General features: G+C 37.7%; 1 protein-coding gene across 2 annotated transcripts; it reads right to left on the bottom strand.

The window, feature by feature from the left end:
• Positions 1-6745: 6745 nt before the first annotated feature.
• LOC129768108 (uncharacterized) lies at positions 6746-19092 on the bottom strand. Of its 2 annotated transcripts, none has more exons than XM_055769528.1 (3): positions 18838-19092; positions 18021-18777; positions 6746-8688 (listed from the first exon to the last, which is right to left on the bottom strand). In XM_055769528.1, the coding sequence occupies exons 2-3, from the start codon at positions 18762-18764 to the stop codon at positions 6823-6825; spliced, it is 2610 nt and encodes an 869-aa protein (XP_055625503.1). In that variant the 5' UTR covers positions 18765-18777; positions 18838-19092; the 3' UTR covers positions 6746-6822. The 2 variants fall into 2 exon arrangements, with proteins under 2 accessions (XP_055625503.1, XP_055625504.1); XM_055769529.1 differs by having other exon boundaries at positions 18021-18773.
• Positions 19093-24271: the final 5179 nt, after the last annotated feature.

Here is a 24271-nt window from a genome sequence, read left to right as displayed (position 1 = left end):
TAGGAATTCCCGCTCTACGCGCACTGGTAAACGATGTTACTCAACAATTTCGCAAACGAGAAATGGGTGTTGTGAGAAAGGATTAGCGAACACAAGAACCACAAACTGGAGAAAGAGATGTTTGGAGGTTGAAGGAAATTGGCAGAAAACATCTTCATTTTATCTTTCGAATAATGTGATTCATACCACTTCGTTTTGCCAGAAAGAGATTATTAATGCTCAAAGGAGGAATCGAGTCCTCCGCGGAAATTACCCAGCGCAAATTAGAGTCGACTATCGACTGCGGTATTCGTACAAAAATAATTTTATAATGCAGTTTCATCAAAGTGATTTTTTCGAAATGGGGAAATATTCACTACATCATGTCATGTATTTCATATTCTTCACTATCAAATCCATATCCATGGCACCTATCGGTATCGAATTATTATCGACACCACGATTTTCGCTAAATGCTCCTTTCAGTTCGGCCTGCAAAAAACGTTTCTAAACTCTAATCCATCAAATTTGGAGCCCTGAGCACGCTCCACGAACCAAATGCTGCAAAGGTAGCTTGCGGATCAGCGACTTCTGATAGCGACGAATTTTACGCAAAGTTCCCGGTCGATAGCGATGTGGCTTCTCCACACTTCCTGCGGCTGGTGCGCTTATCCGAGCTGCTTTCGTGGTGCGTTACCACCGCAAGACTAACGAGCTGTCTGCTTGGTCCCAAACAAACGAGTCCTCACGGTGCGAGAGTAGAGTAAGAAATGAACGAAAGCAAAGGAAGCGTCATTTTAGAAACCATAAAATTATAGAATGTAAACCCCACCCTTATTATATTCGTAGCTTACCCTGAGAGAGAAACGAATAACATCGAAGTAAGTATACAGTATGCTTATATAATAAAGAGGGTGGGGTTTACATTCTATACTTTTATGGTTTATAATATGATGCTTCTTTTGCTTTCGTACATTTCTTACTCTACTCTCGCACCGTGAGGACTCGTTTCATCGGGCCTAAGCAGACAGATTGTTAGTCTTTCGGTGGTAAGGCACCACGAAAGCAGCTCGGATAAGCGCACCAACCGCAGGAAATGTGAAGAAGCCACATCGCTATCTACCGGGAACTTTGCGTGAAATTCGAATTGCTGATCTGCAAGCTACCTTTGCAGCATTTGGTTCGTGGAATTGCTCAGGATTTAAAACCGACTTGTGTTCCGCTATTATGACCATTCTTTGTGTGGACACCGACTGGACAACATCGTTGCTGGACGAGCTGGACGGCGAGGGATCGAGTGCCTTTCTCAAGGCAAGAGGGCGGAGGTGGTAGCGCTGGAGTAGAGTAATAGAGTAGAGTAAAGTTTTCAAAGGGCCTTTCTCAAGGCTAGAGACGAATGAACTGCAAAAGTTTAAAGTCTCTATAATACAAGACCTTCCTTCCTTCCTATTATGACGCTGCAGGAGGCCTATTCGAAGATACTAATTTGTGTGCTATCCATGCAAAACGCGTCACATCATGCCCAAGGATATCCAGCTGGCCCATCGTATCCAAGGAGAGCGTGCTATATTGGTTTAGCATATAATCAACGGCCCTTTTCAGGGCTCCAAATTTGATGAATTAGAGTTCAGAAAAGGTTTTTACAGGCCGAACTGAAAGGAGGAGCATTTAGCGAAAATCGTGGTGTCGATGATAATTCGATACCGATAGGTGCCATGGATGTGGATTTCATAATGAAGAATATGAAATATATGACATGATGAAGTGAATATATCCCCATATCGAAGAAATCACTTTGATGAAACTGTTTACCGTTTGTCGTTTTTAATTGTTGGGAAAGAGCATTATTTTTGCTGAGTAAATTCCAAGAAAAAATCCATTCTTTCTTTAAGCGTGATTCATTCTGCTTCGAGTCAACGGAACAGTATGATAATCATTTCATACAAAAGATAAAATGTCCAAGAGTTATACGATTGCTATTTATTGACTCGAAAAATTGTTTCAATAGCTTAATGATAGCTTCGAAAACAGGTTATTGAAATCATTCGTATCCGTATGTAGCGCACCCACTTGGAAACCCATTAATCTTATTGGAATGTGAGATGGGAAAGCTCATACTCACGTTTATGCATTATGCTGTACTCTTCCAATTAATTTTGTTTTTGCAGGCCGAACTGAAAAATTTTCAGTCGAGTTAACTCTCTTTTACAGTAATGCTCTTGAATCCGGACGCTTTTTAATCCGGACACTTTGCATTACATTCAATATCATACCACAGCCATAACATTTTTTTCATGTTGAATTTATGCGATTAATAGTTACTAATACAGTTACTGATAGTTACTTGATAGCTACTAATTAATCGCATTAATTCAACATGCACAAAATGGTGTGGCTGCGGTATGATATTAAATGTAACGCAAAGTGTCCGGATTCAAATACAGGGTGGGCCATTTAAAGTGGAAGCATCTGGAAACCCCATAACTTTTGACAGAGATGTCAGATTAACAAATGTCATACCGCGTTGGAAGCGTCATTTCAGTACAATTTTAACCATGGAACAATACACACCTAAACAGCGCGCTGAAATTGTTCAGCTGTACATTCAAAATAACTTCTCAATTGTGTTAACTAAACGTGCGTGGAAAAATAAAAATAAAGTTAAAACATCGCCTGGAGACAACACTATACGTCGATTATATGCCAAATTTATATCGTCTGGTAGTGTTGGTAATGCCAGTCATCTGTCCAGACAACGACCAAGACGTTTCGACGAGAATATTGATGCCGTTCGAGCCAGTGTTGCGGGAGCGTTATCGGACAATGATAACCGATTTTTTATTGCCATTTGTTCGTGAAAATGAATTGGACAATTACTGGTTCCAACAGGACGGCGCTACATGCCATACAGCAGTTGCCACGACCAAATTATTGCGCGAAATGTTCCCCGGAAGATTAATATCGAAAAACGGCGATTATGACTGGCCACCGAGATCACCTGATTTGACGCCTCCTGACTTTTTGACGTAGGACTACGTCTTTCATTTCTATACCGGGGTGTAAAATCAAAGTTTCGAAAACGAAAGCGTTACGCCGGAGACCGAGATTTTACGCGTTATATACTTGTTACTTTTTGATCCAAAAACTTGTTTCAATAGTCTTAAAATTGGAGCATGTTGTCGCTGTTGCGGTGAAGCTCTTTATTTATCATGAAAGCGCGGATGAACGGTATCACCAAGAGCCTGTTTGTGCACCCTAGGCCAGAAGGGAATCTATCAGGAGGAGAGTGATGCCACAAACGGTTCCCTGGGAAGACATCGCTACACACACATACACGCGCGGCTATTAACAGGTGGTTATCGAGTTGGCATTAACCACTGGTGGGGTTCCAGTATCGAGGAAAATGTGGAAATATCTAATCGTTACTGAAAATAATCTGCCAGTTCCTCTGGGAATTTTCAAAATATATTCATGTGAAAGAGTTTAATTGAATGTTTTCTATCCATGTAACACTGTGACCAAATACATTTGGTTTTGTGGTTTTTCAATCAATCGTAATTAACAGGATAGCTTCAGAAGATTATTCTTCCCCATCAGTAGGATATTTCCGTATCCAATATTGTATGCGCCCGCAATCGATTATTGCTCATTCGCCGAAAGTTCCGAGCTCAGAGAGTTCATTCCCCTCTAGTTTGCCTTCCAAATTGCCATCGTAAACCATACCTTCTCTCGATTCAATCACACACAAAAAGCATACTTAAGCGATATTCTGGTGGTGAGACACATTCATTTTTCGTGAGGACATCGACAAGACAACATCGTTGCCTAACGTGCTGGAGGAGGTGGACGGCGAAGGATCGACACATACACGCGCAGAACTCTTTCCGTTAGGATGCCATTCAGCATCGAGAAAGTTCCGGAAAGATCTAATCATTGCTGGAAAATAATCTGCCAGTTCCTTTGGGAATTTTCAAAATATATTCATGTGAAAGAGTTTAATTGAATGTTTTCTATCCATGTAACACTGTGACCAAATATGTTTCAATCAAGTGCTATTAACAGGTGGTTATCGAGTTGGTATTAACCACTGGTGGGCTTCCAGTATCGAGGAAAATGTGGAAATATCTAATCGTTACTGAAAATAATCTGCCAGTTCCTTTGGGAATTTTCAAAATATATTCATGTTAAAGAGTTTATTTGAATGTTTTCTTTCCATGTAACACTGTGATCAAATACATTTGGTTTTGTGATTTTTCAATCAATAGCAATCAACAGGATAGCTTCTGAAGATTATTCTTCCTCATCAGTAGGATATTTCCGTATCCAATATTGGATGCATAAAACCTTGTGCCTCCAACGTAACGCTCTCGTTTTCGAAGTTCTCCAAATATTCATTCATTCAGAATGAATTCAGATTCAACTTCATACAAATGATCTCTAAATCAACGATAGTCCTACGTCACCCTTACGGTTATACCATAGATATAACCCATTTCCTGTTTTTTATGGGGATATTTAAAATCCAAGGTATACACTGGTAAACCAAGGACCCTGGCTGCGCTGAAAGACAATATCCGACAAGAAATTGCTGCCATATCGGCCGAAACATTGGGCAAAGTGATGGAAAATGCCGAAAAAAGGGCACATTTTGCGGTCAAGGCCAGAGGCGGTCATTTACGAGATATCATAATCAAAAAGTAGTTAGAAAAAATCTCCTTGGACCAAAATAAATGAATTTCAAAAAAAAAAATTTAAAATTCCACTTCTTTACTTTGCTATTGCAAAAACAAATCCTTCCACTTTAAATGGCCCACCCTGTACATTACTGTATACTTACTTCAATGTTATTCGTTTCTCTCTCAGGGTAAGCTACGAATATAATAAGGGTGGGGTTTACATTCTATACTTTTATGGTTTATAAAATGATGCTTCCTTTGCTTTCGTTCATTTCTTACTCTACTCTCGCACCGTGAGGACTCGTTTGTTTGGGACCAAGCAGACAGCTCGTTAGTTCTGCGGTGGTAACGCACCACGAAAGCAGCTCGGATAAGCGCACCAACTGCAGGAAGTCACATCGCTATAGACTTTGCGTGAAATTCATCGCTATCAGAAGTCGACCGAATTGCTGATCTGCAAGCTACATTTGGTTCGTGGAATTGCTCAAGACTTCAAAACCGACTTGTGCTTCCAAAGTTCCGCGATTATGACGCTGCAGGAGGCCTATTCGAAGATACCAATTTGGGTTCTATCCACGCAAAACGCGTCACATCATGCCCGAAGACATTCAGCTGGCCCATCGTATCCGAGGAGAGCGTGCTATATTAGCTTAGCATATAATCAACGGCCCTTTTCAGGGCTCCAAATTTGATGGATTAGAGTTCAGAAAAGTTTTTTGCAGGCCAAACTGAAAGGAGTATTTTCGTTTGGATGCCATTCAGCATCGAGAGAATTCCTGAAAGATCTAATCGTTGCTGAAAAATAATCTGCCAGTTCCCTGGGAATTGAAAAATACATTCATGCGAAAGAGTTTATTTTAATGTTTTCTAACCATATAACACAGCGACCAAATATTTTTCAATCAAGTGCTATTAACAGGTGGTTCTCGAGTTAGTATCGAGGAGTATCGAGGAAAATCTGGAAAAATCCAATCGTTGCTGAAAATTAATCTGCCAGTTCCCGGGGGATTGAAAAATACATTCATGCGAGAGAGTTTTTTTTAATGTTTTCTAACCATATAACACAGTGACCAAATACATTTGATTTTGTAATTTTTCAATCAAGTGTAATTAGCAGGAAAGCTTCTGAACATTATTCTTCCCCATCAGTAGGATATTTTCGTATCCAATATTGCATGCGCGCGCAACGGAAAACGTTTCGCATCGCGAAAATTATATAATTTTCAATCGATTATTGCTCAGTCGCCGAAAGTTTCAAACTCAGAGAGTTCATTCCCCTCTAGTTTGCCTTCCAAATAGCCATCGTAAACCACACCTATTCTCGATTAAATCACGGACAAAAAGCATACTTGAGCGATATTCTGGTGGTGAAACGCATTCATTTTTCGTGAGGACATCGACAAGACAACATCGTTACTGAACGAGCTGGACGGCGAGGGATCGAGGGATTCATTACCTGGCCTGACCTGACCTGAAACGCAATCAGTTTGTTTTAACTGTGAGGGAGCGCAGAAAAGCCGATCGATCAGAAGGAGAAGAGAAGGTGACCAAGAGAGTATCAGCATCGAAAAACGGTTCCCCGGTAAGACATCGGAGCAGCCGCCACACACACACACACACACATACACGCGCGCAACTCTTTTCGTTTGCTGGTTATCGAGAAGAAACCTGGAAAGAAGTGATCGTTGCTGAAAAATAATCTGCCAGTTCCCCTTGGAATTGAAAATTACATTCAAGCGAGTTTTTTTTATGTTTTCTATCTATATAATACTGCGACCACATACATTTGGTTTTGTGATTTGTCAATCAAGTGCAGTTAGCAGGAAAGCTTCTGAATAGTATTCTTCAGAACAAGGTTTTTTGTATCCAATATTAGATGCATAAAACCTTGAGCCTCCAACGTAACGCTCTCGTGTTCGAAGTCCCCTAAATATTCATTTATTCATTCATTCAGAATGGATTTAGATTCAACTTCAAACAAATGATCTCTTAATCAACTATAGTCCTACGTCACCCTTGCGGTTACACCATAGATATAACCCACTTCCTGTTTTTAATGATGATTTCGGATGTATGAATTAACGCACTAGTAAAAGTGTTCAGATGATATATTTGTAAAGGCACAGTATTTTCACATTGCTTCTGTTACGATATTGTAATTATTTCTTTATGGACGGTCACTTGCATTAAAACTAATTTCGTCAAGATAAGAACCCATACCAGGAACTAATCCAACTTCAATTCGCAAATGGTCACTAGCCATCAAAATGATTCGTTTTCCAGCAACATCGCTTACTTCTTCGCGAGGGAATTTTTTCAAGGCAACAAAGCGATTGTATTTCAAAATTTCGGATCTGAGTTGTAGCATAGGATATTCATCCAAATGAAGCACCGCGTTCTCAATAGGACCAAACCGTAGTGCCGCATTCCCGGCCTGGTTTCTGATAACCGCAAGCAATTCGTTCCGATTTGTCGAATGAGGATTATCGACCGAACAATAACCACCGAGACCAAGTTCCTCTGCCTTGATTTGGAGCGTGTTATAACGAGAAACTAGCGATTGGCTGTTACTAAAAACTCGATCATTAGCGCTGCCTTCGTCGAGATCGTTTTGTGTCATCAGCCGTTCTATGTTTTTGAAGGCGAACAGTGAATGATAATAGAATTGGAGAAAATCTGAACATTGCATTTTTTGGGCGTATGAAATGACGTTCAGAATCGAAAGAGGATATTTCTCACAAATTCTTTCGAGAGAATTCAACTTCTCAAAAGATTTATTCTTCGGTTCTATTTGAACGCATGTGTTTTTCCAAAGATCCTTCAAGTATGTGTCTGGTACATCTGAGAACCGTTTGAAGAATCGGAGAAAACGGGGATCTATTAGGTATGTTGGATGCGATGCTTCATAAAGCAACTGCTGATCAACACGAATTAAACCTTCTATTTGCACGGCATCCTCACCGATGTGAAATTCTGTTATGCAAAGATATTTGTCAATGGAAAGATCATGGATTCGAAGGAGGCAACAAATCTTTCCAAGCATGTCCGAACTACCATTGCAGTTGGCAATTACCCATTTGAATATAACCTCGTCAGAATAAATACTGCGGAGATAATTGAATCGAGAGCTATCGTGTTGATTCAACGCTAGAAGAGCGTTGAGTAACGATATTGCGCGTGTTTTAGCTATGGTTACAAATATTTTGAACGCAGATCCCAAGGTAAAATGATGTCCAGCGCCGATAATCATGCCGGACTCTGTCAATTTTGTTATGTCGTTGGAAATCTCACGACACAGTTGAAAAATTTCTAGCAACTGATTAATTGCATTGCCGTAGTTGATGCTGTCGCCTCCCATTTCATCGCCACGCTTAAAGACGACGTTTATTATCGATCGATCGCTGAACAATGTTCGTAAAACAAGGAAGCAATCAGTGAATCTCACAGCAATACCCTTAAGCATGAATATCAATTTCGACACCCAATTTTCTGGCAGACTTAGTACAAAGTTCATTTTATACTCGTACCCAAAAATGAAAATGGTGGTGAACTCCTTGTCGGTAGACACTTTTATATTATTTTCGGTGAATTGTCTCACCAGCCTCAAACCAATTGCAAGAGTCATATCGTTCGTAAGGAAAGTTTGTCTTATGTGCGACAAGTCACCATCACTTGATTGGAGGAAATACTGACATATTCCATCCAACTGACTGTTTCGGATCAACCGCTCGGCGTTTATCAAGCTTATAACTTCGCGGAAGCAGAAGCATATAGCGCACGCTAGTTGAATTTTATCGTCGAGTGATAGCGTTTTCCAGTGGTTGACAGAATATACAATCTTGTCAATCATCGAAACGGCACTAACTCCTGCGGAGGCACATTTCAAGGCTCTAGTCGCCAGCAGTACCTCACTTATGTTAGCTACGTTCTTTCCCAGCGTGCTCGATACGTTGAATCCCAGCGTCACTCCTGCCGAAGCAAATGCAAGCAAGTTGGCCGCTACGTTGAACCAATGGCTACGGGCCTCTGCGCACTAACGTGAGAAAAAATGTGAATTTTTTTTTCAAAAGCAACTAAGTTAAATGATTTTGGTTTGTCCAGTCAAAAATATGATCATGGTTTGTCCACTTTTTGGACGCTCTAACTCAGCGCACCTATGTCAAATCAGGTATTCGAACGTTTAAAAACAATGTCAATGCGCCCCTCATTTGAGCTAACTTTTAATCAATCACCAGATGATTATTTGGCACGTATTCAGACCTTTTCTGGATTATAACACATACAAATATTGTAAACATCATGCTTGCACACCATCTGTATCAGATTTACATGGCTAAAACCTTGTAATTAACGCATTTTGATTACCTCAATTCTGATCATGAGTTGTCCAATTCACCAATGTTGTTTTGTCCACATGATTTATATGGCAACCGCTTGGCGCGCTGCAGTTTGTTCATGGTGTTCTTCGCGCAGAGCAGAAATAAAGTTTCTCTGTGTTTATGCCCAAGTGTTTAAAATGCGCAAGAAAGGGCAATATTCTGAAGTCCTGATGATAGTCCCGCCTCCTTCCCCTACAGAGGTTTGAGCACGACGAGTTATCTAAAAGATAATTTATTTTTCTCAGCATTGAAGCCAGTTTAGCAAAAAAAAAACGAACTGATTTTATTTACAGATATAAATTCGTATATAGTATTGCAATGTCAAAAACAACCCAAGCCGATACCCAGTCGTGTCCGCCACAGAGCCGATACGGTCCCGAAAAGATTCTTGCAGTCAATTGGTCCATTAAAGCGCAAGTCCAACCGCCAGCCTTGTTTTGGATTGACAATGAATATCCTCATCCGAGGAATTTTCATTTACGAAAAAATCCTAGACCGACTCTTAAAATACTTCAACTTTATATCCTTTATACAACAAAAAATAAAAACAGTCCATCATCACCAAGATCATGATAGTGAGTATTGAACTTAAGTTTATCATCAGTAATCACGCCAAGATATTTAAACTCCTGAGCGCGATAAATGGTCTCATCATCAGTTACATCAATTACATCAATTCATTTATTCGATTTCACGTGATTACCTCATATTTAGTTTTACTTATGTTCAATTTGAATTGATTATACTTCAACCATCTACTTAAATAACGCAAACATCCATTCAAGTGTAAAACGGCCTCATATACATTTTTAGCTGCAATGAATAACACAGTATCATCAGCAAAAAGATTAATATCGCAATAACGTAAAACTGGTCGCATGTCATTGATGGACATAATAAATAAAAGATGCCCTAATACACTTCCCTGAGGTACTCTAAGATTATTCCCTACGGGACTGTAAATTCAATCATTAAAAATAGTCTGTTGAGTTCTCACACAGCTTTTAATCCATTTATATGCAGTACTCATAATTCCAAAGCGCTTAAGCGTGTTCAACAACAAGGACCTAGAAATTGTCTCGAAAGCGCGCCTTAGATCCAAGAAAACAGCAACAATCGTGTCTTTATCTTCTAGTTTTTCGTTCCATTTTGCTAACAGCAAGTTCAATGCGGGTTCACAGAAATGGCCTTCCCGATTTCCGGATCTTTCTGGTATTAGCAAAGAATTACGATTCAAATATGGCCTTTAACAACAAGTTCCAATATTTTCTCTAACGTGTGCAACATGTTGATGGGACGAAACTCTTCGGCTTTAATCGTCCCAGCAAACTTTTGAAAGGGAACAACTAAAGACTCTTTCCATACTTGAGGCACATGACAAAATAATTGTTAAATTTGGATGCTATTACTTGCGCTATTACTTGCTCAGATTGTTCTAATGTGCTATAAAAAGTTATGGACCGCGGTTTGCAATTTCTAGGCCTTAACGAAGATTTCAAAATTCTCCCTAACTCTTTACTGTTGTTTTGATGCTGATCAATCTTCCTCTGAAAATATTCACGTGTTTTTTTTATCGATTGTGAATATTTATTGCGCGCGATAGTGAACATGTTCCAATGATTATCTTTTGACGTAGGACTACGTCTTTGATTTCTATATAGGTCACTCTACCAAAAATGTAACGTTTATTAAGAGTTATCAAATACATATTACGCTGAATCGTTCTTATGATATATGTTATAATGATATATAGACGACAAATTTATCCATATTTTCTTTTTGACGGCAAATTTATTTATATTTTTTTTTCGCCTGAGACATCAACAATCTCAGTCTCAAACAAATGAGCAATTTAACAAACAAAAGAGTTATGTTTTGCGAGCGGATGCGAAGGTGAATCATGTATTATGCATTCTTTCTTTCAACTTCGTTCCCATGAATGTTGTATGCAACACGAAATTGTGTGTAATAATTCGATCGATCAAACAAATTAGCAAGACCTTTTTCGAATGTGGAAGTAATCAGATGCAAGATTTCATGCATCAATCAAATGTCATGCAAGATTTCATCAAAGCAACGAGGAAAGTGTCACCCATACATATATGACGGGATGAAGAACATCATAAGCCAGTGTCTTCCGGGCTGCGAAAACATGGGCAATTGTACAGCGAAAAATTATAGCAATACTAGGAGGATGGTAGCGATTATAATGTGAGGATTTATTGAGATCGGCATTACATTGCATCTTAAAAATGAAACGAAATAAAATATTATTAATCTTCATGACACATAATCATAATTCTGAATGACTTAATTCCTTCTATGATAGTTTGAGCAGTAGAACCAATACGACTTGATTATGATAGTCTGCAAACGAACATTGTTTCACTGAAAAAGCTTCTGCCAATAATAAGAATAACACAATAGAAAGAAATAACAATATCACCATTTAAAATAAAGCAACTTCGTGATTTCATGTGTGATTTACCTCAAAATATCACGAAATCGTAAGTATTTTCAACTTGTTTTGACGTAGAACTACGTCTTTCATTAAGGATGCCAAATCAGAAAACAGGTCACGTTTTTATGAACGCGAACGGATTTTGACGATTTATATAATAAACTAATCGAAAATTCCCCAAGATTTGTTTGATATGATATACGTTACAATCCCCTGGTGTGTAAATGGTTAAAATTCATGTCATGAAAACTATACGCGTTTCCATCTTTTCATACATTTGTTCTGCTGATTTGTGGGCTTTTCTACCTGTGCCGTCAATAACGAGCAATTTATCGACGAGCAACGAAGGGGAAATCGTAAGATATAAAGTCTCCGTGAACAAAGGAAAAGAAGAAGAACGAGAGGGAAATATAGAGTATAAACAGTGGATCGCGAATCGGATTGAGCTGTGGACGCGACCAAACTACTCACTCGCTGATGTATCTAGTATTGCAATCATTGCATCAGACTGACGCCATTACATTAAGGTTCTTAGCTACACAATTGTGTGGGCTATCGTCAGCTCACCAAGAAAATAAATGTTCTAGAATTTTGTCTGTGATTTGGTTTCGCATGACGGTAGCTCTACACAAAGGATGACAGCTAAGCTATTGAAAACTTCTGTTGAAAAGAGGGCAAAACGGAGATGTGTATATTTTATTGCTTGAACCCTTCGATATATGGATATTCGTGTACGTACGTGCATGTTTCATAACATGTTTGGTGTTGTAAATTATGCAACCGTAATGATAAATATAAACAAGGAGGAGATATAGCGGGAGGGAAACATTTGCGCTAGGGCATTAGTAATGAATCTCCTTTGACATCGCATTAATGCATTGAACTGACGCTATGGTGAAGCAGGTGTTAAGGTTGAGCACCAAAAAATTAATTGGGGAATACCAAGTTATTCAATAAGTAATTAGTTTATTTGGGTCCACGTGCCAGTGGCAAAACTCCCTTCAACTAGGATTGCAATTGCGCTAGTCTTGATCATAATGAAGCGGTGCAACTCTTTTCGAGGTTGTTGAGATAAACAGAGAGTTTATTTCGTTTATTTAGTCACCAAGAAAGTAAATGACCTGGAATCTTGTATGTGGTTTGGTTTCGCTTGCCAGTAGCAAAACTTTTTTCACGAAGGATGACAGCTGCGCTTATCTCGAGCATGTATTGTTCTGCGAGCACAAGAATGAATCATCAAACAATTATCGTCAAATGATTCTACAATAAAAAAAACATTTCAGGGCGACCAAACCGGTATAATGGTTATTTTAAAATTTTCACAGCATTATGAAATAATATCCGCAGTTATGAACAAGCTACTTGTGTTAAACCACAGCGTAGTTCTACGTCAACAATGCGGTCGTGTCTTGAACACAACCTCCTATATTTTTTTTTTGTTTCTTCATCAGAAACTTCATATTCAATGTAACCAATAACGATATATATTTTTTTTCGTTTACCGATCCTCATATTCTCCATCTACCATTCCACCCTGTTATGTGTCAGACTGATAAGACATAAATCATTTTCAGTTAGACAGTTACAAACTGTTTGACGGTTATGAGTACATATAACAAACGGCCCTTTCCATGGCTACTATTTGGAGTTTCAAAAGAGTTAAACTAACAGATTGCTGAACAATGAAAAGAATTACATTAAAACAAAACAACTGTGCTGAACAATCACAGTCCCACGTCAAGCTTCTGTCCCTCCCTCCTCCCTTTCGTCCCTCTCCTTTCCGTTCCGTCAGACCCTTATATTTTTTGCTTTACAAAATCTTTTGTACCATTTGTCCCTCTTACGTTTAAGGCGTAAATATCCAAATTGTACCAGCTGTTCGAGTTTTTCATAGACACATTTTTTTGATCAACTAGCTGATTTGTACACGTTTTTGAGACACCAGTTAAAACAGCTGTAGATTCATCTAGGTTATTTGAATGGAATGTAAAATCCAGGCTTCTCCCAACAAGGATCGAAATAGCTTGCTTCGAATATTCCTCCAGCACTTCAATTTATCTAAAACGTTAGTAATTATGGTCTTGTGATAGATTATTTTTAAGTTAACATCCGTTAATGAATACTGTCAAAATCGGAATACACATGGTCAATTAAAGTTTTACTATGCCGGTAAATACGCCTAAAGTCATTCACTGTTTGTTTTAAATTAAAGAAATCAGCTAAACATTTCAAATGGTTCGAATTATTGCTATCATACCAATTAATGCTGAAATCACCAGCCAGTATATTTAGTTTGCTATGAACAGTTCGAGCTAGTTCTCTAAATTTCCAACAAAACGCTGGTCGTTGGAGCTGGGAGAATGATATGAAACACCGTAGTTACCCATCGTCATGCCTCGTTCAACTGTAATGCCTAAGAAGCAGTTGCCATCAATTACTTCGTTTAGTCGAAATCGTTCTTTATTAATTTTTAAACAATTAACACTTTTTATGCTCCCGTGGCCGAGTGGTTAGCGTCACACCTGACATGCCGGGGGTTCGGGTTCGATTCCCGTTCTGATCGGGGGAAATTTTCCGTCAAAGAAATTTCTTCCGACCTGCACTGTGGTCACGTGTATTCTAGAGCTTGCCACTCAGAATGCATTCAATGTGTGCTATTTGGCAAAGAAATCTAAACTAAGTACTAATGAAAATAACGCAAGTAATACTACGTTGGGACGGCGAAATTCCTCTAGGAACGTTAGTGCCAATTAAGAAGAAGAAGACATTTCCATACAGTTGACTTGCCCTCAGATGTGTTGTGTTTTTGACTACATCTAGAGCATGTCTCGCAATTATTGCAATCTGAGCTCTTATGTCCGAATTATCCGCATTTGAAACATCTTCAAACATCCATCGCGAGAGCAACTGAGCACCGATCGAAACCTACATTTACCTTTTTCGCACTCAATAAATTGTTATATATGTCAAGATCTACTTCAATTACAACATTAAATGTGAAGCGTGGATTTTCATACATATTGATAATTTTCACACCTTTAATTGCGATGCCTTCATTTTGACTTTTTAAATAGTCAATGAAGTCATCGGAGGAATATTGGTCGCTCATGGCCACTATTAATCTCGGCACCGACGTGGGAACAACAGCTCTATATTCTACACCCAGTTTGCTTTCAATGTTATTTCTCATCGCACTTACATTGGCTCCAGTTGCACACTCAACAATGATGAAGCCATCTCTACCATTTCTAAAGTTGCTGATTTTGTGTGTTCTTGGATCTAATTTTGCGCGTATCCTCGCAAGCTTGTTTGGACTCTTTGGGTTTTATTACAATGACCGGAGGAGCCTGACGATTGCTTTGCTTGATACTTTTACTAGTCACATTAGTGTTATCAATTACATTAGATGCTTTAATAATATCTACGAAACTTGTTTTTTCTTCAAATTTATCATTTCCACTATTTACAAATTTGCGTTTCCTTCGTTTATTCTGACGCGATTCTGTAGGAATCGTTCCAAGTTCATTTAGCAAATAATTCATTGAAGCTACATTTTTTGCGCATTGATTGAAAAACCCGAAGATATCAAATCCAATTTCTCACCAATTAATTTTTCAAGAGAACCATTTACATTTAGTCTCAATTCATCCATCCCGATCTTTGGCACGTTGTTTATCTGTGCAGTGATGTGATCTCGCATGTTCGTAAGCGAGTAAGAAAGCAAAGATAGCTTCTGCACCTCTTGCTCTAGCTTTTTCACATCCGGGATAACATCGTTCGGCACACCACAAGATTGATCTGAGAAACAATCATTACACTTGAAGAACACATTTACATTCTCCGTGATGTGTTTCGCTGTCGTTCGGCTTAAAAACGTGCTTTTCTGGTGCAATACATCGCTACATTTACCGATACAACAAACCGGCAGATTGCTCACCATTATGCCCAGCCTACAGACAGAACATTCCATGATCCAATTTTACCAACACAGATTAAACCGAGACGCTAGAGACAAGCAACAACAACACAGAGGAGAGAAAAAAAAACAATTGAACCGCCACAGCAGCTGTTATACGAAGCGCACTGGGGCGATCAGAGTTAAATCAAAATAAACAAGAATCAGCTGTTGTTGCAGCTGTTCTTCTACTTAGCCTGTTGAATATCCACAATGGGCACGCGAGTGAACTATTCTTTCGCTACTCACAGCAATATTTCACACGTAAAATTTTTCAACAACACAGCACAAAAACACCATGGTCGTCCAAATGGAAAGCCTAAATTATGAATGGATCAATATGATGACAGTAAACTCAAGCAATGAGAAATGCAACATCTGCTTGAAAATTCGAATTTTCGACGTAGAACAACGTATTTCATTAAGGGTGTCAAATCAGAAAACAGGTCACGTTTTCATGAAAAAAAATTAACGTTAATAACTATTTTGGCTTTGAATGGATTTTGGCGATTTACATACCAAACGAATCGGAAATTTCCTATGATTTGTTTGATATACTATACATCACAATCCCCTGGTGTGTAAATGGTTAAAATTCATGAAAGCTATAAGCGTTTTCATTTTCTCATTCATTTGTTCTGCTGATTTGTGTGCTTTCCCGAACAGAGCTGTCAATAACGAGCAACGAAGGGGAAATCGTAAGATTTAAAGTCTCCGTGAACAAAAGAAAAGTAAGAAGAACGAAGGGGAATATTTGCCTAGAGCATAAACAGTGGATCTCGCTGAGGCAAACTTTCAGTCTCGACCTGTTTTCAAAGCAATGAACATCGCTTGTTCTTCCTTGTTTTGCGTCATTACATGCCTTCGTTTCGGGTTGAGCTGTGGACGCGACCAAGTTATTCATTCGCTGATATCTCTGGCATTGCAATCATTGCATCAAACTGACACCATTACATTAAGGTTCTGAGCTACACAATTGTGTGGGGAATCATCAAGCTAGGCTATCGTCGGCTCACCAAGAAAATAAATGTTCTGAAATTTGATCTATGATTTAGTTCCGCATAGCGGTAGCAAAACTCTCTCCACCAAGGATGGCAGCTAAGATAATCTAGACCGGCAATATTAACTGAAACGGCTTCTGCTGAAAAGAGCGCAAAACGGAGATAAGTGTGTGTATATTTAGTTGCTTCAAGCTATCGAAATCTGGATATTCATGTGCGTACTTGCGTGTTTCATAGCCTGTACGTAAGAATAGTGCGGGAGAGAAATATTTGCGTTAAGGTATTAGTAATGAATCTCAGCTGAGGCAAATATTCAGTCTTTTTCCAAGCTGTTAATGTCTTGAATGTCGTGCAGGAATGTTATAAGTTATTTGGGTCCTCGTGCTGGTTGCAAAACTACTTTCAACTATGATTGCATTTGCTAATCTTGATCATAATGAAGCGATGGTACTCTTTTCGAGATTGTTAAGATTAACAGAAAAACTTTATTGCATTTATTTAGTCATCAAGAAAGTTAATATCGTTCTGGAAATTTGTATGTGATTTGGTTTCGCTTGCCAGTAGCAGAACTTTCTCCACTAAGGAAGACAACTGCGCTTATCTTGTGGATGAAAAGTAATGCAACTTTTTTCGAGGCCAGTAATATCAACAGAAGCGTTTCTATTGAGAATAGCGCAAAATGATGAGAAGTGTTTATATTCCTAGTAGCTTCAAGCTACCGATGTATGGCTCTGCATGCATGCTATGACGAACATTTGTTTGACGCTTGGTTTACGTTGTACGAATGATGTCTAGAGGTGCGATTCCACTGAGGCAATACTAAATAACATGTAGCATGATATTTGGTACTTGCAAGTATTGTCATTGTTGTTACCATGCGGTGCCAAAGTTATATTGATGTAGTTTTGTGATGTGGAATAATGGTGCTGGTACAACAAGTATATAATCGACTGTAGCTGAGTCTATGTCAATTGCGAAAAAGGCCATCGGAATGGCGTTCAAGGTAAATTTTCAATGCATTGACATGAAACAAATTGCGACATACGATCAGCTAGTGTTTTGTTCTACAATTTAAAAAAAAACATTTCAGGGCGATCAAACCATTCTACTAAACAGTTATTTCTAAAATTTCACAGCATTATAAAATAATATCCGAAGTTATTATCAAACGACTTAAGTAAAATAACAGCGTAGTTCTACGTCAACAATGCGGTCGTATCTTGGACACAACCTTCTATAATTTTTTCATTTAAAAATGGTGATCTTTGAAACCGGACAAACCATGATCATTTTTTGGACAAACCATGATCAGAGTTGGACAAACCGTGATCATAATTTATCTTTGAGGAAAATCGTGAAAAAACATTAAAATTTGAATAATTTCAAAGCCTTACGGTAGTGTTAGCAACTAGAGACTTGGGGCTTTCCAACAAACCCAAACTCATATTGATTATACGTGATTTTCATGAAGAAAAATTGATTTGAATTTACTAGTTACGTGAAAACACTGTAAATCGGACAAACCAAGATCATTTATCCTACTACAAGTTAGTATTCAAAGCAGCATACCTCGAACGGATCCAAGGACAGTCCATGCGTGCCAGCATCAACCAAATTCTCAATACCTCTGCCAAAACCGTACGCGGTGGATGAGATTGATATGACCAACGACGGTATAGCCAATCCACCAGTGGCGAATATTGCTCCAATAGCACCAGCGGATCCAATCACCCCAATCGCAATGTCAGCGATCAGGAGATTCGCGTTTTTCGTGCCAACCTTACACTGATCCAGTTCAATTTCATTGTCCTTGTCGAATGATATCTGCCCATTTTTCGGGTAATATAGTTGAGATTGGCGCAACTTGTTATCCGAGAGAAACTGACCAAAATTTGAATACGTTCTTCCGATGGTATCAACGAAACTGAAAGCCCCAGCAGAGTCGTGCACCTTGATAAGGAGGGTTTCTTCTATTATCCTCTTTCCCTTGCTTGAATATACCATTGCCAGCGGCAGAAGTGCGAAACGTTTTGCTTTCATTTTATTTACTAATTTTTCAAGTCTCTCTCGATCTTTTGCCGTTATCAGGCACACGTCACCTGTTCTCAACTTCTCTTCTGCGATGCCAGATTCGGCGAACGGTACGTTCAAAGCATAACCAATTATGTTTATGATATGGTCAGTAGTTTTAACTTCGAACAGCTTGTTCATACTCTTTGTTCGTTTTAAATATTCCACATCCTGGCCTTGGAGTACGAACGTTCCTAGCCGCCGTTTGATTTCGCCCAAAAGATCCGAGTTTGCGATGGACATCTTGCAATGCTATCTTCAAATATATTAATTACACTAAGGACTTACTTATAATAACAGCTTCAATAATAGGTACCTTTTTCGCAGTCCCGGTTTTTTCTTCTGTGTTTAATCAATAGAGAGCTGAGTTTTCACCATCGAATTTTCAAAGTATACGCTGATTAGCTGCTTGCAAACCTCGATTAATCGTGTATTGCCTAGCAGAGGTTTTCATGCAATGTTCTTTAACAAGTATTCTTCAGTTTTACTGGATCAACAAAAAAAATCATTCGAAATGTAACTTGATATAAGTGCAGTGTTGTTTACTTTTTGTTTTGCGATTACGAGAGAAATGAACAGCGAATCATGGATGCCAGGTATTTTTTTCATATGTCATGGTACGAACAAACGTCTTCAAAGTCTTCACAATCGTATTGATGGAAAATAAAATTCATAACTTAATTTTGAACAAGGTTCAAAATATTATTGAATGTTTATTCTATTGTTCTATTATATAGTTATATTATACATTATATTATTATATAAAACGTTTCGTTTCATTAAACTTGTCTTGAGGGTTTACTTGTTTATTTCAATAAATGTGATCAAACAATATATTGCGCAACTGCGAACTGAATTCTATGAGTTTGGAAATGATAAATGACTTGATAAACCGTTTATTGAGTGAATATCGTCCCAGTGTTCTATTAGGGTGGGCTGTACGAAACATAAAAATAGAATAAATGACCCATTCCATTCCATTTTTTGTTTTTGAGAGGCTTTAAACTTTGCAGTTCATTCGCCTCTATGGTCAAGGAATTTTTATAAATACAAAACAAAACAAAATTTGTTTATTTCAGCTTTGAATTTTTGGTTGTAACTCAAACCATATCTATAAAACTAACTATTGCGACTGTACGTAACCGGAAAACCTTCGATTTGTGAAGTGGTCGTGAAAAAAAAGCAAGTGAATGATACCAAGACAAAAACCTTATTTTTTTTGACGATATTTTCGGTCAATATTTTTTTATGGGAAAAACTCCTGAACAATTAATGAAGTAGTTGACGAAATGTTATTCCACTTCTGCTCATTTGAGAACAACAGTTTATCGGTGGTTTAGTGAATTTCAAATGGTCCGTACAAGCATAGCAGTTGCACCTCGCTCTGGAAGACTAAAAGAGGCTACGAATCCAGAAATCGTAAAACGAACGATCGTAAAGCGAAGTTACGCTAGTTTGCTGATGCCGTAGGCATTTCACAAGAACGAGTGGGAAACATTTTGCACGACATTCTGGACCTGAAAAAGCTACCGCGTTATGGGTGCCGCGTTTGCTGACCGTCGACCAAAAACAGCGGCGCGTTGATGATGCAACAGCCGGTTTGGCGTTGTTGAAGCATAATCGAGTGGACTTCTTTCGAAGTTTTGTGACAATGGATGGAACGTGGAACGACGTTTCGATACGAATACTTTTACGCATTCCCGATTTCTTACTAAGCGAACGTTCGTGTGTCCAATCGCAGAACTCTTCATTGATTTGATCATTTACAATTTCCTTTTACTATGAATTTCCTAGTACTTCTACAAAAGCTCGCAATTATAACAGGAAGGAAATCGAAATGTTGGAAACTCGTTATACCAAGTGTATTGCCCTCGAAGGGAACTATGTTGAGGAATAAATCAGCTTTGCCCAGACAACGATCGTTTTCATTTAAAATCACGGGGCTTTTCAGTCCATATAATAAATCAAATGTCTTCAAAATAAAGACTTGTCTTCAAAACTGGCATCTCTGGTTGGGCGATGACTGCTATATTGACGGCATAAGTGCGATTCACATACAACATCCACGTCACGTCTACGTTCCGTCACGTCACGTTACGTCAGTTATTCTACCATGCATTTCTTATGGAAACATTCACATACACCGGCAACGTAACGACCCGTCAGCATTCGTTCAACGAAAACGACCGGCAGGATTTGTAGAAAACTAGGTAGTGCGGACTGAATCAAAACGGCTGTCAAAAAAGATCCAATTAAAATGTCAAAAGAGATCCAACGATCAGGAGTGTTATTTTTCTTATAATAATGAACACTGTAAAAGAGGTATTGTTGTCAAGGGCAAAAATAATTAAAATTATAAAATGAACGAACTACATTTTTCCGTCAATTGTTTAATTAACCATTGCATCTCTGAAAGAGCATCTCAGCCTTTCACTGAGCAACGCATTTTTCATGTCCCCTTTCTTTGACGTAACGTTTTCCCGAACGAATTAAAAACAAACGAAGTCAGAGTCACGTAAATGTTTACACCTGCGATTTGAAAATATTCAATAAAAAGTGGAAGGAAGAGATGCCAGATGATTTAAAAAAAAAGTCTGTAAAAACATGTGAATGTTTATAAAAAATGTGAAAAAGTCTGTAAAAGTGTGCAGATCTATAGAAATGTCTTTCCATGCCAAACCATTATAGTGGTTCTCAGATCTTCGTCAAAAGTGGTAATTTTGTTATTTTGTTCTTTATCGCAAAACATTAGACTCGTATTTTTGATTTTTTCATTAGGGTGCCCATTTCCATTTTTGGGTGATCCAAAAAATCAATTCCTTTTCACTTTTTCCCAAAATGACTTTTTTCAAAAATTTATAACTTTCGAACCACTTAACCGATTCAGATGATCGACATATCAAATTGAAGCCAATGAACTTTAATCGAAAAACATTGAAATTGCAGAGAATATGGATCCTATTTTCGTAATTATTGATTGTAGTCGTTTTTTAATGTTTTCATGGGTTTAGACTAGGGGGAGCTATATTTTTAAATATTTTTTCATGAAAGCTGAGAATTTTTTTCATAAAATATCTCGATATCAGAGATGCTATTTTTTTTCGTTTTTGAAATACACTCATACCTCGCTACACGGCCGCTCTTCATACGGCTTTTCACTATAACGGCCCTCTTCAACTAAGGCATGTTTTCGTTTTGCGGTCTAAAATGTTTCGCTATAACGGCAAAAAAACAATTTTCGACGTCGAAACACAACTGATTTTTTATACGGCTTTTCGCTTTGCGGCCAAGTTTCATGGAACGTATCTAGGCCGTAAAGCGAGGTATGGGTGTATGATTTTTCAAAACTAATCGATGGTTCGAAAAACCAATTTTCCCCATTTTTCCCACTACAAAAAGTCATAACTTTTGAACTATTGGACCGATTCATATCATCGACATATCAAATTGAAGCTTACGAGTTATTTTTCTTTAAAAAAACATATTACTTTTGCGAAAAAAAATGAAATTTGTTTTTGTAATTATTGATTGAGTTAGTTTTTCATAGTTTTCTCGGTTAAAGATAGGAGCGCTATATTTTTGTATATTTCTTATGGAAAGCTGAGGATTATTTACCTAACATATCTCGATATCAGAGATGCTATAATTATCGTTTTTAAACTATAATTTTGTAAATTTAACATGTTTTAAGTCTTCGATCAATATTCCTATGTGACTAAACTAGACCTATGCGACTAGAATCCAATCTTCCTGCAAGTGTGACATTTTTTTCAAATTTTGCTTATTGGCTTCAATGTAATATATCGATCATCTAAATCGGTTCAGTAATTCAAATGTTATGATTTTTGGAAGAAAGTTATATTTGGACAAAAGGGGAAAATGATTTTTCAAATCATATCTAAAAAACGAAAAAATAGCATCTCTGATATCGAGATATGTTATGTAAAAAATCACAGCTTTCAAGAAAAAATATAAAAAAATATAGCGCCCTCTAGTCCAAAGTCATAAAAAAAACCACTGCTGTTACGACGAGACCCCTCATCGCAGCAACGCCTCACGCTACGACGTGGCGTCAGCTGTCAACAAGTGACATGGCGATAGAAGAATGCCATGTAACGCTACTGGGTCATAAAAGAATGGAGCATTGTGTAGATCAATAGGCATTGTTGAGTCGTGGCTTGTGATCAAATTTATTATAAAATCTTAAATCTAACTAAATCTATACTCTGCTGTACAGGACTAGATATTATACTTACATCCTAGCTATTAATTACATTGTAATTAGCACTATAAGCCGTGGAATTTACGCCATACCACTTCCAGAAAACATTTATACACCAAATTTCTTAAAGAAATGTTGGGTTAGGGTCACCAACTCTAATTGAGCACCACGTTTTAGTATGTGAAACTTTAAGCTACAATAATACGTATATTTAGTTAATTCAAATAATTTTTAGGCCTTAGGTTTTATCTTACAAATTTGGTGTATAAATGTTTTCTGGAAGTGGTATGGCGTAAATTCCACGGCTTATAGTGCTAATTACAATGTAATTCTGAAATTCAATATTTTAACTGCAATCAATAATTACTAAAATAAAATTATTTTTTTCGCAAGTTAAGTATTTTTTAAAGAAAGGGCAGGTCATTAGTTTCAATTTTATATGTCGATTATAAAAACCGGTTCAGTGATTCAAAAGTTATTAATATTCATTTGTCATTTTTGGGAAAAAGCGGAAAAAATGATTTTTCGGACCACACTATAATGGGAATGGGCATTCTACTGAAAAAATAAAAAAATACGGGTCTAATGTTTTGCGATAAAAAACAAAATTACCACTTTTGACGAAAATCTGAGAACCACTATATGTTAATTGTAAAATAAAAAATAACTTATGTGTTGTAAGTGTGTTTAAATGTTTCAACGATCTACACATACATACATACACATACATACGCGTTGTTAATTTTTATAAAAATCAGTATTTCTTCGTTGATATGTTGGACATCCACCAAGGCTTGCGGTCTTGTCGTTGGTGAAATTTATAAGAAAATGCAGTGTATATTTTCCATCCGCCATGAAAAGCTATACATGCTTTAGATCACCACACGGCCATGAACCATGTCTGTGGTAACAGTATCGAACAGTAATCCATATTTCGTCATAAGCAGACCCGAAAGCAAATGCAAGTTGTTGAAAATAGAATAAAAATTGTTATTCGATGTTGTTTAAATACTTAGAAGACATAGTCCTGTACCTAACTTAACTATATTTCTATAAATCTCCTTGAATTTCAGCAAAACAATCTTATCCAGAACAGAACATAATTATCAGAGACAATTTTCGTTCAAGATTTTTCCCTACCTGCAGAGGAAGCAATTTTTCATTAATTGTGAATAATCGTATCCTCTCTTTCGTCTGCAATGATGTCAGGGCAAAAGTACTTATGTGTATGAGTTCCAAACTTCATATACACCAGATGGGCCAACCAGAAAGTCTGCCGGGTCGCAGGTTGAGTATCGCTGGTCTAACGTCATGTGTATTAATCTAAACTAAATATAATAACTTTTCTGTATTTAGTTGAAATGTAAATACATAGTAGTTATAAAATAGGTTTAAGAATTGAGTGTGATGAGTGTGAGTGAGAGTGGGAGTGTGAACATTACCAACATATCCTTATATCCCATCCTATTCCTGATAAAAATATGTCACCCTTCTAAACTCGAGTCTACCGCGAGTAATCGGTTTTCTA

Source organism: Toxorhynchites rutilus, chromosome 2 (assembly GCF_029784135.1).
Source record: "Toxorhynchites rutilus septentrionalis strain SRP chromosome 2, ASM2978413v1, whole genome shotgun sequence".
In the NCBI taxonomy this organism is placed as follows: Eukaryota; Metazoa; Arthropoda; class Insecta; order Diptera; family Culicidae; genus Toxorhynchites; species Toxorhynchites rutilus.
Note: the sequence above shows the minus strand (reverse complement) of the source record. Positions and strands in the feature narration are given on the sequence as shown.